General features: G+C 37.4%; 1 protein-coding gene and 1 long non-coding RNA gene across 2 annotated transcripts; both read left to right on the top strand.

The window, feature by feature from the left end:
• The first annotated feature begins 1118 nt into the window (after nucleotides 1–1118).
• On the top strand, nucleotides 1119–2011 carry LOC131427786 (uncharacterized). The gene is made up of 2 exons (XR_009229310.1): nucleotides 1119–1237; nucleotides 1407–2011. It is a non-coding gene; the product is annotated as an uncharacterized LOC131427786 (long non-coding RNA).
• A 6998-nt stretch (nucleotides 2012–9009) lies between these two features.
• LOC131431494 (uncharacterized) lies at nucleotides 9010–17560 on the top strand. Its single transcript, XM_058597248.1, has 2 exons — nucleotides 9010–9165; nucleotides 16955–17560. The coding sequence occupies exon 2, from the start codon at nucleotides 16978–16980 to the stop codon at nucleotides 17263–17265; it is 288 nt and encodes a 95-aa protein (XP_058453231.1). The 5' UTR covers nucleotides 9010–9165; nucleotides 16955–16977; the 3' UTR covers nucleotides 17266–17560.
• The last annotated feature ends 1589 nt before the right edge of the window (nucleotides 17561–19149 follow it).

Raw genomic sequence — 19149 nt, 5'->3', positions numbered from 1 at the left:
ATCTTTACTACATTTTATTCATACGGCTACATTGTCACGTTGTACAATCGATCTACTAAGCACTCGAAACAAACAATGAATCAAATCAAAAACAATAATTTATCGACATTTTATTGTCGTAGTCTAGCTCTACGATTGTATTGAATTCAGATATTTTCGAATAAATTTAGGTATAGAACTCTGGCAAGATGTGCATTTAGTTCGCTTCAAATTGATTTGCATATTAGGTATAGACTATTCTAACAGAAACAAAGTTCAAAGAACAAGTTTTACCATACAACAAAACAGAAAAAACGATCGTCTACAGTTCTGAGATGAAGCAAACCTGTTTTATCAGAGCATCAATTTTAAGAATCATATTTTCGACTTCACGCAGACGGAACCTGAAACGACGATGGCACCGGTATAATCTGTTAACATATTCATCGCGGCTAAATATCAAGGAAAGGTTTGATTGTTTTTATTTCTTGAATCGGTTGCAGCTGCACAACATCGATGATTTTATGTGATGTTAAAGACGACAGGTTTAGTGTCGATCCTAGGGAAATTAATAATATATTGAATAAGAGACATAATCAAACTAGAACAGAAGGTATTGATAGAAAATTGTCAATACTTATAGTAACATAAAGTCCGAAGAACTCAGTCGGAAGATTTTTGATAATCTCAAAGTGCATTTACCAATTTTTTTTTATTCCTACAATCAGTTATATTATATACCGAATATAAATCAAAGAAATATCAAGTTTCGTTATGAATTTGATTGTCACTAAATCTAATTACAGCAAAAAATTCTTTTATTTTTTGTTAAACGCTTTCTTAGTTCAAATTAGTAGAGCTTTTGGATACGATAGAAATCGGATCCACGGTCGGTGTCGGACTGTTCGCTGTGTCATCCTTCCTAAATTAAACAATCAGCACCGACGATCGTTTCACATTTAAATGCGAGATTAGTTTATAAAATAAGAAAAAGGAAGCAAAAAATTTATGGGAGCTTTCAGCAATGCTCTTCAACAGCCATAAGTGGAAGTTGCTGAACTAGTTTCCACCTTCGTGGTATTATCGTGCCGCGGCAGGATCTTGTCATTTCAGTGCGCATATATATTCTTGTTAATTTCCAAGCAGATGAGCTGTCGCTGAATTCAGTGGCTTCTCACTTTCAAATTTTGCGATATAAAAGCTCTCAGCGGCCCAGACACCGTTGTTCTATCGTTTCAGGATTCCTTGGAAGACAGAGGTAGGTGGATTTCAATCAAGTGAAACATTTGGACACATTCGAAGTTGAGAATACTTGAGTGTCGGACATTGTGTGACAAAGAGTACAAACCTTTGAGAAGTGATTCTTTTCTAAACAAAATTCGAGTTGAGCATTGAATAAAAAAAAGTGTTATCTATTTCATTCGCAGTCCCAAGATGAAGATTCTGTTTTGTATTTTTGCGCTTGCTGGAGCCATACTGGCGAGACCCCAGAACCTGCCTCACTTTGACGAAGGGTTGCAGATTGGTAATCAAAACGGATTTCTCGCACCGGACGTAGCAATTATCGATCAGGGTGTTGTCCCACTGGTCAATGCCCAGGAAGACATCCCCTACACCCAGGATGTGAATCTAGAACAGTTCTTGGTTGGTTTGGATTCCCCGGTTGCCTCGAATCTTCAGCGTTCGGTCAGCCAGGCATTGCCGTAAGCATTCGGAAAGGAACTGACGGCACTCGAAACGACGATGACCCCTGCCAACGTTCAGCGGACCAATGCTCAAACGGATTCTTCTCGATGATACTACAACCGCCGATATTGCTGACATCTTTTGTGGCCACAAAGTTGACTTCTTTCGATGTAGAAATGCTCCTTCGCGTGATATTCATGATACTGATAGTGGAAAAAGACCAAAATGGAACGACAACACGTGAAGTCTTCATAGCTAGTTAATCCTAAATTAAAATAAATGTATTTTATTTATTGGCTGTAATTTGTAAGGTACAATAAAAATGCCAACCAATGACTTCTTAGAAGTGTTCTCTATTCTATTTATATTAGGCAACTTATGTTATCATAGTGGATGGGCAAAGCGGGATGGGTCTTCCACGCAGTCTTTAAGTCTTTATAATCTATTTCGGCCCTTCTTATATAGGTATCACTGTGAAAACCGTAAATTGCTGCTTCGATTTTTACCGGTTCTGAAAAACAGGGTAATATGCGAAAAAAAAGAAAATAGGGTAAGACCTCCCTATTTCATCTCAGCTCCAATTTCCATCTCATTCCTTCACCTCATAACTTTGAACATTAATCATACCTTTAAACGTACCTGAACAAAACTGTGGAACGTTCTAAAACGTTCTATTCTAGGTTTTGCCACACTTTCCAATTGAAAAAATAGTTAAAAAACCTTCAACGATCGCTTTTTTCATTTAAAATAAACTCACTTTTTGATTTAGGAACCACTTTCGTCTGAAATTCTACAAATCATCATGTTTCTGTATATTTACTAGTCGATTCGTTTCAAAACATGATCACATAATTACACAACTATTCAATGTTGGATGACTTTATAGTTAGTAATGTTTACTTTCCACTTGTTTATTCAACGATTAAGGTTTCTGAAATAACCTGATAAGCAAAAAAGCAATGAAAAATATGAGATGAAAATTTGCACTCAATTCACTTGATTGCGTTTTGTTTTCATCTCATTTCGTATCGCAAGGTTGCCAAGTTTTCTCATAATGTTAAATAAAAAAAAATATTTTTTCTTCTTTAAATTATCATCTTCAAGTATTTTTTGGTATCCGTGACATTAGTTTAATTATATCATTGATATTTATATATAAATAAAACTGTTCCGGATTCTAATATTACCAAATAGAGCGCGTTAAATACTAATCAAATAACCATTGTGGTAAATCTAGTAGCACTGGTTTCTTTCCGCTATACGTCACCATTACACTGTTAAATGTGTGTGTTTCATTGGCTCTGCATTTAATATAAATGTTTATCAGTGTTCATCATCAAACATTTGCACAAAAGATTTCCATGTTAACATGTGATTTGTCCGTTGATTAATAAACTTTTAAAGAAGTACTGCAGTCAAATACTAATATATACTCAGAGAGAAAAGTCTAACGTTTTACTTCTTACTTTTTATGAACCTTTACAAATCTGTATTGAATTTAGAAAATCTGTAATCTGATTTAACGAACGAGAGCGCAAAAATCTATACAATACAGATAAATCTGTATGAATGGCATCTCTGATTCTGCATTTTGTTTTTAGAAGGGCTAATGCCTAAATAGTAACAATTCTTTTTTGGTTTTTTTTTTAGTTCTCCAAATTAACTGCAGAGTAAAATTTTAAATTTGAAACGAAAGGTAATGAAAACGATCCAAAAAATTTTAAGCGTCGAACGATTCCTAACTGTTTCTTAAAATATCGTGTGTTGTGTCATAGTTGGCATTAGGCCCTTTTTCTGACATTTTGAACCTGAGAGTGTGATAGTGCAATATTTTGATTTTGATTGCTGTCGCCAATGCTAATTTATGGAATGAATAAAGGACCAACGATAGGATGAATATAAAACCTTTGAGATGAAATTAGGAGCACAGTAGTGAACATATCAGAAGTGTTTTTAGCTGATTTTTTAATGATTTTTATTATTTTAATTTCCAAGGAATGTGAATCAATTCCAAGGAATGTGAATCAATTCCCAATGTGGAGCAGGGCGAATTAAGCAGAAATATGAAAAAATCGTAGTGATTTCGGTGGCTGAATCAGGTTTTTAAGGTAGCGTCCTTACAAATGAGATGAAATAGGGAGCCCTTACCCTATAAGTTTGTTTTTTTTTTTGAGAAAGAACTATGTAAAGAGCAACAATTTTCTTAAAACTAGTTTAAAATTTCTAAAATTTGTAGACATTTTTAGCAAGCTACCGAATAGTATTGCTTCCTGTGTACCGGGCTTCGGGTTCCGGCTCCAAAAGTATCGGAAATAGTGGTCAAAAACTTTAAAATGGAGTTCACTTCGAATTCTTAAAGATGGTTAGGCAGATTTTCATAAAGTTAGATTCAAATAAAAAGGTCTTACAATTGGCCTTCTAACGACAGTTCGATATGAAGATAGCGTCGTGGTTCAAACGATTATGTTTCCGAATAAAACTGTCAAAATAGATAGGAATTTTCATTCTCCGGTGAGTTTTTATTTATTTGTGATTGAAATTCGAACCATCTAATGTCGTTTTCGCTTGATAAAACTGAAACTGGCTCAGAGTAGTTTCATCAAACAAAAACTTTTCACGAAACTGTCCGCACGGCCTTTTGGCTACCTGGGCAGCTATGGCTACCAAAGTTGATTCAGTGACGGCTGTCAAATCCAATTTGGTAAAACATCTGTCGCCTGTATCTTATGTCGTTTTCGTTTTTCAATTGCACTACACCGGTGTAGCGAAAGCTGCACCTAAACCGTTCGTTTTTACAAATTGCACTACACCAGTGCTACACTTTTTCTGCACCGATACGACTAATGTAGCACTCATCGAAAGTTTGATGCAGCTCTGTGCAATGGAATCGTTTATTGTAGTCAATGGTTACTGTTTATGTTTTCGTCATTTTTGTTCGTTTATTCATGCCTCAGTGTAGCACTGCACCGGTGTAGTGCAAATTAAAAACGAAAACGCCATTAGTTAGCCGAGCGTTTTCATCTATTCACCTTCGCTGAAAATGTCAATAATTTCGATGTGGAAAATCCTAGTGGATACGGTTGTATCGTTTGACGTGTATGTCTGGCAGCCGGGAGGCAGTTGGTCACCAAAATGGATGCCAACCATATTTTGACCGTTTAGTCAGCCGCCTGGCAGCAATGCGTATTCGGGTGTGTTTGGTTCGCACTTAGCAACGGGGGTTCGAGCAAACCTGATGTAAAAATCAGGTTCGAAACTGACTCGATTTTCAGTTCCAAAACTTTGAAACTTGGTTCGGAACTAGCTTCAAACAAACGGTTTGACAGTAGTTAGGGTGGAAACTGGGTTAGGTTTAGCATCAAGCGAAAACGACATAAGAATATTCTGGTAGAATAGGAAAAAAACATTGATTTCTCTTAATTAGAGCTTGAACTAATTGTTTTAATTATTCGGCTTGAGAATAAATCTTTTTGATTTTTTTGAAACTGTACTGAACAAATTGGTCTGGCCGTCATTTCCACTCAGTAGTAGTCTAAACCGTATGTTCGAGCCCCGATCTGGAAGGATTCGTAGTGTCAGTAGGATCATAGCACCAGCCATGCAATGGTTCTGTACACTCTGAATCGGCTGCGAAGTCTGTTGAAACCAACCCATACACAACCTGACAGAAATGAGCCTGTTGCATATGTGTTCCACTGAATTCAGGGCGGCGCTAGTGTACCTAAACAATACGGGTGCAATGAATTACGAAACAAAAAGATTACAAGAGAAACCAGTACTTCATTACGTTATTTACGGTCACTGTGTATGCGTCCAGCAGTATATTTAAAAGGAGCGTAATTTTCGTATTGTGACTCACAATATTGCGAATTTTTCTAACAGCGCTGCATAGCAACAAACTCATCAATAACACACGTCATAAATCTACAAACATGCGTATTTTGTAATCTTTATATCTTTTATTTCACTCTGCCCAACTTCTTCTCTTTGGTCTAAAAAGATAACTACTAATAGTAATTGATAAAGTTAGAAATAAAGTGTGAATGTGGTGTGTGACTAAAGAGTACCTAACATATTTAGTCGTATATGAAAACGCTAGGAATTAGTAGCCATTTGTAGGAGTATTTGTTATCATTGGATGATCTTCTAACGACTCGGATGAAGATAAGGGAACCAAAGATTTAATCTTGGTTTGCAAATTAGTAGTATTTTTCTTCAAGATTCAGTAGGACACATTACTTCACGTTTATTATTTATTGAAATGTGATGAACTACTTTTGAACCTTCTATTGTTGAAAAGAGAAAAATTATACTTATACTAAACCATAGTAACTTATCATCATAATTATTTTGTTAATGTCAAGAAATGGTAGCAAAATTTATTTTACTTATTTGAATATAAAAATTTAAACCGCAGATTGTCGAAAAACCGATACGTTATTTCCAAATGTTATTCTATTTACGACGCCATTGTGGAACCAGAGAACCAAAACTTTTACTTATATTCTCGATGTATGGGAGCTGTCAAGTTGTCCACGGGTTGGATGAAACAGAAGATACAATTCCACTACAGGAATGTAATACCAAGGCTTTGCTTAGTTGCCTAAACCTTTAGTTTAGATTACGAAAATTGTTTATATAACCTCACTGAGCACCAACAGCTAAATAAACATAGTTCAGTATAAAAAAATCAATAGTTAAAAGGATCAAAAATCATTCCGTAGGTTTGTTTAAGGGAATATTATCGTGTTAGTAACAATTTCCACAATTGATACTCGATTCATACGCTGCTCTATAGCGGCCCTTACACGATCATTAAAAGTGTCATTACTAAAAAGTAATGACACTTTTAATGATCGTGTAAGGGCCGCTTATGTGATAATCTGCTAACATCAGCGTTTTTTTTTTTGGTTCAGAAAATAAAACATAGAAGGCATTGGGTTGTTTTGAGTTTTGCGTTTGACAGCTAATTAGATTCTGCACGAACATGGCATAACCTCAAATATCGTTTTCCGACTGCTACTCATCAAATCCGTTCGAAAAATATCCATATTGTGATGGTTTGTAACGAATATCAATGAACTCAAGATTACGAAGTCCCATATAAATTAAAGAAAAAAAATTTCGGTAATCGTGAACCTGAGAACTCAGTAATAGTATACTTTTACCTCCTTCTTTTGCTCGAACGCCTTCAGTATATGTTTATCCAACTGAGGGTTAGCAGAACCTTTTTTCGACCCGTTTTCGATTTATATTCAAAGGTGTTATCCTCACCGAACTTCCTGATTGCATTTCGCACGGCTTTTTCACTTACTCCTTCCATTTTTGCTATCTTTCTCAGTGACAGTCCGCGTTCTGTGCACCATTTGTACACAATTTTTCGACGTTGTTCTGCTGAAAGTCCACGCAAATGTCCTAGCAAAAGAAATTAAATATAAAACAGACTCGATTTTACGAGAATACCGTGAAAGTTATGATTATTGTGAGATCTGAGATAAGACATTGACCGTGCGTAATCGCAAGCGTCTGGTAATTCAGCTAGGATTACATAAAAATCATTCGAGTCCGAGTGTCTGAAGTGACTAAATTTTGCATCGCTCTAATTAAAAAAGTAAAAGTTATTAAGGAACAATTGGTAACAGATCGGCTGAAAAGTTCGTATCGTTTCTATGAAAGGGCGCCACTAGAAATAAATCCATACCATTTTCAGTTAGTACCAACCTTCAAAAGATACGTGTATAAATTTGACAGCTGTCTGATTATTAGTTTGTGAGATATTGCATTTTGAGTGAAGCTACTTTTGTTATTGTGAAAAAAATGGAAAAAAAAGGAATTTCGTGTGTTGATGAAACACTACTTTTTGATGAAAAAAAGTGCCGCCGATACCAAAAAATGGCTTGATGATGAGACTCTGCACCGGGCGAAGCAACAATTCGTAAGTGGTTTGCAAAATTTCGTACTGGTCATATGAGCACCGAAGACGATGAACGCAGTGGCTGTTACCGATGAAAACTTGAAAGTCCAAAAGAGGCTGTTACCGATGAAAACTTGAAAAAAATCCACAAAATGATTTGCAATGACCGAATAGTGAAGTTGATCGAGATAGCTGACACCCTAAAGATATCAAAGGAACGTGTTGGACATATTATTCACGAATATTTGGATATGAGAAAGCTTTGTGCAAAATGGATGCCGCGTGAGCTCACAATCGATCAAAAACAACAACGAATTGATGATTGAAAACCATGCTGAAATTGAACGAATTGGGCTTTGAATTGCTCCCTCATGCACCGTATTCTCCAGATTTGGCCCCCAGTGACTGTTTCCTGTTCTCAGACCTCAAGAGAATGCTCGCTGGTAAAAAATTTAGAAGCAATGAAGAGGTAATCGCTGAAACTGAGGCCTATTTTAAGGCAAAGGACAAATCGTACTACAAAAATGGTATCGAAAAGTTGGAAGATCGCTATAATCGCTGTATCGCCTCTGATGGCAATTATGTTGAATAATAAAAACGAATTTTGGCAAAAAAATGTGTGTTTCTATTAAACGATACGAACTTTTCTGCCGAACTGTTAATCATAGGACAACTGCCATTGTTGCAAAAAGCAAAAGCGGTTTATCCCACTATTTAAGCGTGGGAATTAAATTAGGGTTTGATCTTTTTTATTTACTGAATTAAGAAGAAAGGTCGAAATAAATGCTCTTAAATATATTTTTAATTCAAATTTAATTTACTCGAAATTTAGGATGATTATCGCTATGCCAAGTATTTAGTTCTGTTTTCGTCAAAATCAATATGATAAATAACGCTTCATAGTTTATTTTATGATTGCTAAAAAACTGGATGTGTTTCGTTTTTTCATGTTAGTATTTAGCATTATGCAAAATTGATTTGAAAACATTAAATTAATCTCGTACTGCGGTTGAACTATGTTGAAAAACAAAACACGAAATTCCTTAACAAATTGCAAATTGTGGAAATTTATTCCATCAGGTCGAAGATACCAAACCCGTTTCGAAAGCTTTGCACCGTATTAATCCCGTCCAGCAACAGCGCTGATCGCCGATAATAGGAATCCATATTGTCACAAAGTGGTTCGATGCTTGTGGCCACCGACAACAAGAAACCTGAACATCAAAGATCTTCGCTAGCAGCCGGGTTTCTCTCTTGGGAAGCGTGTGAATCTCCCTGCGTTCTCACGGATTGCCACTGTGCAGGGTAGGTTCAAAATCTCGTATCTCTTCGCAGCAACAACGGTTTGAACGACACGGCACCTTACTAAAGCTTCGACGTTCTCCCCCCGTGGGAGACACCGAGTGGGGAGATCTGTGCTATAAAAGCATTGCTCCAAGCGGCGCCGACGCTTTGTCGTAGAGGAATTTCATCATCAGCAACAACGATTCCCATTTTCCACCCCGACTCGGGTCCATCATCTGTGCTCTGCAAGTGTATCCTTTCGACCTCTTGCAGTCGTGTTCTCTTAGTTCTACTTGAAGAAGGTGAGTTTCTGAAGAATTGGTGCTGTTTTGTTTTTGGCAAAATGCTGGCTAGTGATTTTAGTGTCCTTGGAATTGGCTGGTAACATTCAAACTGATTAACGAAAAGAAAAAATGAAACGAATCATAGGTCTAGCCCGACTCGGTTCCACACGATTCAATGATTCAAAACAGGTATTACGTTATTTAGAGCAAGATGAAAGGTAACTCGGTAATGCCAGACGAGTGCGCTGAATTGCCAGACAGTACGAGAGAGAGAAAAAAAGTGAAAACCAAATGGAAAGAAAAGAAGAATGAAGATCTCTCGGTTACCGGACCAGGCTGCACCCCAGTCGCCCCGCATTGAAAATTCGACCAAAGTAATTGTGACGAAGTTGCTAATTATGTATTATGAAACAAGCCGTGGATGCAAGTGCATACCGATGAACTGCCGTTTGTGGGAGAAAAAAACAAAACATGGTGATCGCGCATTTGTTGTTTATCGGCGGTTCGTTCGCACCAGATTCACCTACGAAACCACTATGCGATGGTTATGCGATGATGCTGTGTTTTATAGGGTGATGTGATTTTATGAAGGTGTAAATTTCTAGAATTTGGAGTGACCGAACCTAGCATAGTCAGTTGAAAAACAAAATGTACACGGAACCACCCGCAATCCCATTTCAACCAGAATATTAGTTGATTTTCTGAATTCGATTGGTTAAAATTTGGTACAAATAATCGATTGGTGTTTTAACTAAACTGTCATTTTTGTTTTTCGATTAGCAGAAACGATGGTTGAAACAACTAATTTATCTGTTTGAAAAAAAATGCTGTCAATTAGTGAGGACACATACCTTTCAATTTCAACAAATATTTTAGTTGAAATAACTGGTGTTGTTATTGAAACAAAATTCTGTTAGTTGAAATCGGTTTTATTTGTTTTAGACATTGCAAATAGTTGAATCAACTCGAACAATGTTATTGATTTGCGAAAATAATCAAAATATACTTACTGATACACGTCATGATCTATTTGAAATAAGTTTGGTATGTTGAGATTCATGAAATAAATATCGTTGTTAAAATATAAACAGTATTTTATATTGGCATGTAATAATTGGAAAAACCACCGATCACTGCTGATTTCAAGTGATGTTAACCAAGGAATAAATTATCATTACGAAATCAGAACTGATCTGATCTCTAAGTGATTTTGATTTGTGTATGATCATGATCATGTCAAATCGAGATCAGTAAAGATCTAAATTCTAAAAAAATACTTCTGATTCGATCGGAAATGATTGATGTAGAAAAACGTTTTTAATCAGCAAATGTGCCTGGAGGGGCGAGTAAATTAGCGAAATTATTAAATTTACCTAAAATGAGTATTGAAAGATGATGCCTTCAAACGGTTGAACTAAAGTTATGCACTGATAATTTTAGTCAATTTATATGAGCTTGGGTGCATCAACCGCTGGGAATTGGAATTTTGCGACGGCAATTCAAACGCGCCATTCAAGCGCAGTGCGTTCTGTGTGTTTGAAACCCTTCGCTCCTGTTACTTTTATAAATTAAATTCATGTCAAAAAGCGTTTTATTGCTAATGCATGAACATCATCATCGGTATCAAACAGCTGGAAGTAAAACAGTCTGCTGGAAGTAAATCAATGGTCGAATTTGAAGCATAAAATTTTTGCGCATACCTGAAAGATTACGAGATGATCATTCATTAACATTTTCTAATTTGTCACCAAATCTTTTTCATCTTAAACAAGGTTAACTTTATCACAACACCGCTGTTAGATAAACATTTGTTATCATAAATGTCTCAAATCGAATGAACACAATTTCACCAAACGCTTTAACCATAGATGTTGTTTTCATTGACATTTTGAAGCGACGCGAACAGATTTCAACTAAAAAAGTTGTTGATTTTGCATTGCGATTATTGTTTTGCTTTCAACTGACTCCGGCATTTGACAGCATTCAAAACAACATATTTTTCAACTACTTAAATATATGCAAATCAACAACCATATTGGTTGAATCAAAAAGAAATTAGTTAAATCAACTATCGCAAAAATCAAAAACTGCGATATCGCAATTTTGTGATCGAAGGGTTCTCCGTGTAGCTCTTTCAAATCAAGCTTATTTAATTCAATGTTTCTGAATATTTTGATAAAATTTGTTGTTCTGAAATTTATTTTTAGTCAGCGAGCATGTTCGCAATGAGCTAAAACTGATTATTTTACTACCTTTAATGTAATAACAGTTACACAATTCGCTCAGACTTTTGAAAAAAAATGGAAATTTCATACACCAATTGATTCAGATCGACGAATTGATCAAATGTAGAAATATGTATGTTTATAGAACGAAGAGGTACAGATCTCAGAGACAGTTAGGTCGATTTCAAATACTCAAACTAGTCACAAATGCAAGATTTCGTCGTAAGCCTGAACGCTATTGAATGTTTTTGAGTTAAGGAGTGTATCGAAAATAAGCTATCCACAAATTTTTCTTTCAAATTATGATAAAAAACGATATTTTATTCAAACTAAAAATTGATCCTTTATTGCACGAGGTTAAACTTGAGCATAACGAAAACCGGATGAAATTTAAGTTCACGAGTTTTCGAACTTTTGATCGAATGCTCTTCATCAAGTTCCGGACAAGTGTTGCATCGCATTTTTTGGACGCTTGAGCCCAATTTTTTTTGAACTCCTGCATGTTCCCAGCTGCCTAACCAGTCTTCTTGAAGACCCTCTTCACGATTGCCCAGTAACGTTCGATGGGTCGAAGCTGAGGCCAATTTGGTGGATTGAAATTTTTTTCTCAACGAAATGTATACCCTTTTCCGCAAGCCAATTGAGAGTGGTTTTGGCATAGTGAGCCGACGCTAAAACAGTGGAGGTGTACTATGCTTCTTATATAAAGGCAGCAATCTCTTCTGGAGACACTCAGATCGATAGATTTCTGCATTTATATTTTCGGTAGTGTCAAAAATGGTTGACTTCAAACCACAGGAACATATTGCTTACCAAACCAGTACCTTTCGACCGAGTTTCTCCACTTGAATCGACCTGTCCGCATCGCTCACAGCCTCCCCAACGACGACAGTAAAGTATTGTGGACCTGGAAGGGTTTTTGAGTCCTCTTTTACATAAGTCTCATTGTCCATCAAAACGCATGCATCCGGACACTGAAAAAGACGCGAATACTGTCAAACTGAGAGTTTTATGCTTGACGTTGCGTATTGGGCGTTGAAATTCCATGTCAACTTATGAAGTCAACATTTTCAAACTACACAGTTAAAAAAACCCTGTGATTTTACATAAATGGAGCGTCGCAGTTCACTCAGAGATCATTTAATATTGTGTCTAAAACTCCATAGCATGAAATAACAAAAGAATACTGATAGCAACAGCCGCGACGTTAATCTAGAATCATCGGATCGCAAGTACGCAAGTCTGTTAATCGACTGTTCCACGGAAGCATGCATCTGCTTGGCTGGTAAAAGGTGCATTTAAATTCATACAGTCGCACATGCTAGCAGAACGCAAGTTACAGTCGAAACCAGTAAAATTCAAGCTCATCTAACATTAAGTCATTCCAAATAAAATTTTCCGTCATTTGACAAATTAAGTTTTTAAGAATTACATCGTATGAGGGATTAAGTCACTTGTAAAATTCAATTTTTTTTGGAATGTAGACATGAAAACTATTGAATCCTTGGAAGCGCGATAATGACTTACGAAGATATGAATGATGAATGCTCATTATATTTGTTATTATATAACCATAATCTATTGGAATAACATTTTTTATCATCATTTTTTTGTAGGAATTTCATTTTTTATTGAATACAGATAAATACAAATATTTTTACAAAACAATACAGATTTGCTACGAAAACATCTGGCATCTCTGCATGAGAGAGAAATAAAATTGGCTCAAAAAGGCTGCCAAACAAGCGGCAGCTTTCTTGGATTTTATGTGATGTAGTCAAACTTGTAACCGAAAATATCAAAACTTTCTTGGCCACCCGGCCACATCAAGAGACACTTTGCACATTTTCGAGAGAGAGCATGGAGAGAAATGTAATCGGCACAGCGAGCCACGTGGTTTTACGCGACCTACTGGCCTCAGCCCTTAAGTACGTTTTTAACTTGAAAGCAATTTTTTCAGATGTTTTAGAATTACGTTATACAATATTTCTTTTTGTTTCAAGTTTGAAACAAATGCTAATAAAGCCTTATCGCGATAAAATTTGGATGTTCCAGAATGAGCGTATTGAAAATAAACACAAAAAAAAATGATTTTCGAAAAAAAATTACACAAAAAATTTGAGAAAATTGATGAAATCTTGATAAGAATCGTTAGAACGATCAAATTAATTTAATGTTTGAAGTTGATTTCATGCAAATGTTGGCCGCGGCTCCGCTTTAGATGCCCCATGAGTGAGGTCCAATTTCGACACACTCTCTTCAACATATCGGTCGGTATTTGACGAATAAATGCTTCAATATTGGCATCCAGTGCGTCAATCGTTCCTGGTTCATCCTTGTGGACATGAGCCTTAACATGGCCCCACAAGAAATAGTCCAAAGGCGTTAAATCACACGATCTAGGCGGCCAATGGACGGGCCCAAAACGCGTGAGATAAACTGTTCACCGAAGGCGGCTCTCAATTGGGTCATTGTTTCGCGTGCCGTGTGGGATGTGGCACCGTCTTGTTGCAACCACATGACATGCATGTCCAGTTCTTCAATTCTGGGCAAAAAGAAATCGTCAATCACTGTACACTGTAAAATGTAAATAATGTACGTCATTTTCTTCATACCTAGATGAAACATCTACAGAGTGGTGGCACGATGCCAAATTTTGTTAGTATTGAGGAACCGCGAGACTTTGGAAACGGTAGCAGTTACTTTTCTTCAATTCGGGTCTGATTTCTTCAATTCACCCAATTTGTCAATTTGTCCGGGTCGGCAGTTCAATGCATAGAGCGCTGGTCTTACACTGAGAATCCTTCCAGGCCGGGGCTGAGACAATTGGCTTGTACGATCAGCGCCCCATGTATTGCACTGCCAATCCGGAATACCAAGGCTTTTCATTTTCTTCAATTCACGTTCAAAACGGACTGTAAACAGGAATAACCATTCAGCAATACAGCATATGTCTGATTCCTGTGTCAAATCGCTTCTGTGACTTGTTTTATCAAATTTGGTAATAAAGAATGCCGCAGAAAGTATGGACGCACTTTGATTTCCCTGTGAATAATTCACAAGTGTTAGATATTCAAATTTTATTCGATATACTGATAATATTAGACTTGAATATTATTCTCAACATTTTTCGTTCTTGCGACCGTTCCTCATTAAATTCCTTACAGACTTCTTGGCGACAAGTTTTGACACTTTTTTCTAATCTTTTTCGAACTGTTGAATGGTGTTCTAATCTTTTTCGAACTGTTGAATCGGCTGCCGAGACTTGTTTCCTAAGATGTGCCTTCGTTAATGCCCAACATTCCTCAATTGGTCGAAGTTGTGGGCAATTTGGTGGATTCATGTCTTTTGGGACGAAAGTGACATTTTTGGTAGTATACCATTCTACCGTTGATTTCGAGTAGTGGCAAGAAGCAAGATCTACCCAGAACACAACAGAATCCTTGTGGCTTCGAATCATGGGTAGAAGTCGTTTTTGTAAACATTCCTTGATGTATATTTCGCTGTTCATTGAAGCAGTGGTGATGAAGGGTTTCGAAATCTTACCGCAGCTACAAATTGCTTGCCAGACCATAGCTTTCTTACCAAATTTTTCGACTTCAATCGATGTCTCGGACTGGTTTAACACTTGCCCTTCTCGCACCGTATAATATTGTGGTCCCGGCAAGGATTTGTTATCGAGTTTCACGTAGGTTTCGTCGTCCATGATTATGCAGTTCAAATTTCCAGCAAGAATCGTATTGTACAGCTTTCGAACCCTAGGCCTGATCGATGCTTCTTGTTTCGGACTACGTTTTGGTTGTTTCTGCTTCTTATAGGTTCGAAGATTCAAACGTTCTTTAGCACGAAGAACATTTGACTTCGAAGTGCCCACTTTTTTGGCCACATCCCGAACTGAAATCTCCTTCTTTTGCTCGAACGCCTTCAGTATACGTTTATCCAACTGAGGGTTAGCAGGATCCTCAAAGGTGTTATCCGCATCGAACTTCCTGATTGCATTTCGCACGGCTTTTTCATTTATTCCTTCCATTTTTGCTATCTTCTCAGTGACAGTCCGCGTTCTGTGCACCATTTGTACACAATTTTTTGACGTTGTTCTGCTGAAAGTCCACACATTTCGAAACAAACTAATGAAAACGAATAAATAACTGCACAAGTGGTTAGAGAAGAGTGTAAACAACAGGAAGCAGCCATAAAAATTGACAGATTCTGAACCATTGCGAAATGGCAGCGGTTTTTGGTTGGGTCCATACTTTCTGGGACAGTCTTTAATTAATTATCACAGAATTCGATAATAACGAGAATAACGATATCGAGTTAGGGTTGACCATAAACACTACCAAAACAAGGTACATAGAGAACGAGATAACCATAACGGCTATGGATTCGAGGTGAAAATTGATGGGGTAAAATACTAGATTGCAGTAAATTGGGTATAATACTATTGGAAAATTAGTAACACGCGATTGTCGTGAGGTAAAAAGAAGTATTTTTGCTTCTGAAGACTCTGTAGCAAAAATACTCGTCTATCCCAAAAAATGGATGGGATGACAGCTTCCATTGAGATGATTGAGCTTTGGTTTCTACGTCATAACAAAAAAAACATGATTCGTTACCAATTATGACTCTCTGGAGCCATATTGGGTCGTCGCGGACAGAATCCAACATCCTGAGCAATGTTGAAGCGATGCTGTTTTTGACTGAAATTGAAATTGAAACACTACCAAATGATACAAAATTGAATATACGTAGCCCGCAAAAATTCGCTATACTTTTGATTTTCAAGTACTCAGCGTGTTTGAGTGAAAAATTCTGTGCCGAATACTAAAAACTAACGAAGAGAATTGAGATTGGTGGAGATGTAACATGCTTACGTTAAAAGACTGAAACACGGGAGACTACAGTGGGCTAGTCATGCAGTAAGAATGCCGAAACAGATAATAACCTATGTGATGGGACTGCGGAGCGGCGGTCCAAGATCGAGCATCCTGAAAATATTCAATCCGCTTTTCGCAGAAGGGATGTGCATTATTTAACTTAAAGTTAAGTTTGAGTCACTAGTAAAGAGCTGTCGATTTCATTGTCCTTATTCATACATATCTTATAAGCGAGACATGACATGAATAGGAACTTCGAATCATCGTCCAATCAGAATAGACGACTAACAGATTTAGTTATATATTTTCTTTGCCTTTTATTCTTACTTGGATATGTGCTTAGAATTTGCAAGTAGGCTTTCGAGCTTATCGAAAAAAATGTCTGTCTTTTTTCACATTCAAATATTCCGCCAACTTCGATCCGAAAAACTCTTTCTTCTTCTTGCCCTTTGATTATGAACAGCCAACATCGTCTGTGAACGTATTACCGAGTTAAAATTACGCACCCTTGTCACCACCTTCCTAAAAATGGCAACTATGTTACCGAATCGTTGGCGCCGCCAGGTTATCCATAAAAACAATCGCATTATAATATAACCCACTCAAAAAATAGAAACGCTTACGTGAGCAAAGTGAACTTCACGAAAAAACCATCTTCTTCGGTTTCTGAAGTGTTTTTTTTCCTCCCTCTCTCTCTGTCCCCAGCTCACCAATCAACGACAGGAAAAATGAAAGTTGCCATCTGCCTACTCGCGGTCGTTGCTGTGGCCCTGGCTGCCCCTCAGGAGCGCGATGGAGCTGCCCTGACGAACGAAGCCATCCGACAGGCCCAATCCCAGCAGCTAATTCCCCGCGATGCCACCATCCAGGGAGTCCAGGAGGGCATCCAGGTGGCAGCCATTGAATCCATCCCCGGCAATCAGCGTGTCGATCTGTTCCAGCTGCTCGGCGATCAGGTCCCACGGGAAGTGATCAGCAATCTGCAGTCGCAGGTTGACCAGGTCGGACAAAACTAAACACGAGAACGTAGCGAAATGACAATTTGCCAGTAAGCAAAAGGACAACATGCGAAAACATGTGGACAGTACGGAATGTTTCGATTCTAAACCAACGGCATCACTACAAATCGTTTTAGAGTATGATTTTTGTTTCTCTCTTCGAAGTAATCGGCTGGTAGAAAATACACTTGTTATTCTTCCACGATAGTGCCAATAATCTTTTTGCGAATGTACTCCAAAAAGATGCGTTTAAGTTTTACTAGTATAGGTATTGAAGATTAAAGATTTTTTCACAAACCACAACAAAACCAAACCCGAGACCACATTTCGTTTCAACTGATGACATTTACTTCTGTTCCAAACCAGTCCGCCGCCCTCAAACAGAGTTTCGGGTTCGTCGTCTGCATTCGAGTGAAATGATTGCGAATGCCGCAACCGCATACTTTTGAAAGTCCGCTTCAACAACAACAGAGATGCAACGCAGACACCCTACGAAAAGAAGAGGTTTTTTTTTTTTCATAAATACGTTTATTTCATAGGCAATATACATAAGTTTTTCTTCGCCGTGGCATCTACAATACATAGTACTTTAAACCTAATACATTTCGAATATCCTATTAGTATGTTGGTATTCATTAGTTAATCTAAACACTGTTTTTATCAAGCGAGTTGCTATTATAAATTACATTAAATGAAATACATTTATTTTGTACATGATCTTATAACTATTTCAGGTTTGTTTGTATCAGTTCATCACTTTTATTTAATATAAGATAGCTGGCTATTGGTTGAGCTCATGGAAGAGAAAACAATCTAACATAAAATAAAATTTAAATTGGAACTCCAATGGACTTAATGAAATAATAAAGAAGTTTCATGTAAGGAACGTCACGACAAGCAAGAATGTCGCGAACTGGGACATTGGATAGTCTACCTTGGGTACGCAAGGAATTTATTAGTTGAGATCTGACATCACGATACTCCACGCATGTCCAAACAACATGGTCAATATCGCGGTAACCTTCGCCACAAGCACAATGATTAGTCTCGGAAAGTCCAATTCGAAGGAGATGTGCATCTAACGTGTAGTGATTGGACATGAGTCTGGACATCACACGAATGAAATCTCTACTCACATCCAGTCCCCTGAACCATGCCTTTGTCGATATTTTAGGAATAATTGAGTGCATCCACCGACCCAGATCATCTTTATCCCAAGAAGCTTGCCAGCTGGCAAGTGTTCTTTGGCGAGACGCGCTATAGAATTCATTGAAAGCAATTGGTCTCTCATAAATTTCACCCTCAATAGCACCACGTTTGGCTAAAATATCGGCTCTTTCATTGCCTGGAATGGAGCAATGAGCCGGAACCCAAACTATTGTGATTTGATAATTATTATTCAATATGACGTTCAGGCACTGTTTTATTTTGCCCAAGAAAAAAGGTTCATTTTTGCCAGCAGCCTTTGAGCGAATGGCTTCAATTGCACTCAGACTATCTGTGAAAAGAAAATAATGGTTTGGAGATAATGTGACGATTATACTCAAACTATAATGAACTGCTGCTAACTCTGCTATATAAACAGATGCAGGTTCTTGAAGCCTAAAGGAGACCGAAACATTATTGTTGAACATACCAAACCCTGTCGCTTCTTCAATTCGCGATCCGTCCGTGTAAAACATTTTCTCAGAGTCGATATGCCTGAACTTACTTGTAAATATTTTTGGGATTTCCAACGAGCGTAGGTGTTCCGGAATTCCACGCACTTCGCGCTGCATGGATGTGTCGAAAAATAAAGTTGAGTCAGGGACATTTAGGAGGCTGACACGGATAGGAATATATCTTGAAGGGTTGATTTCCTGTGACATATGGTTAAAATATACAGTCATGAATCTTGTTTGA

Source organism: Malaya genurostris, chromosome 2, assembly GCF_030247185.1.
Source record: "Malaya genurostris strain Urasoe2022 chromosome 2, Malgen_1.1, whole genome shotgun sequence".
In the NCBI taxonomy this organism is placed as follows: Eukaryota; Metazoa; Arthropoda; class Insecta; order Diptera; family Culicidae; genus Malaya; species Malaya genurostris.
Note: the sequence above shows the minus strand (reverse complement) of the source record. Positions and strands in the feature narration are given on the sequence as shown.

Coding starts and splice junctions, on each gene's coding strand:
- LOC131431494 (XM_058597248.1), top strand. CDS start 16,978: ATGAAAGTTGCCATCTGCCTACTCGCGGTCGTTGCTGTGGCCCTGGCT.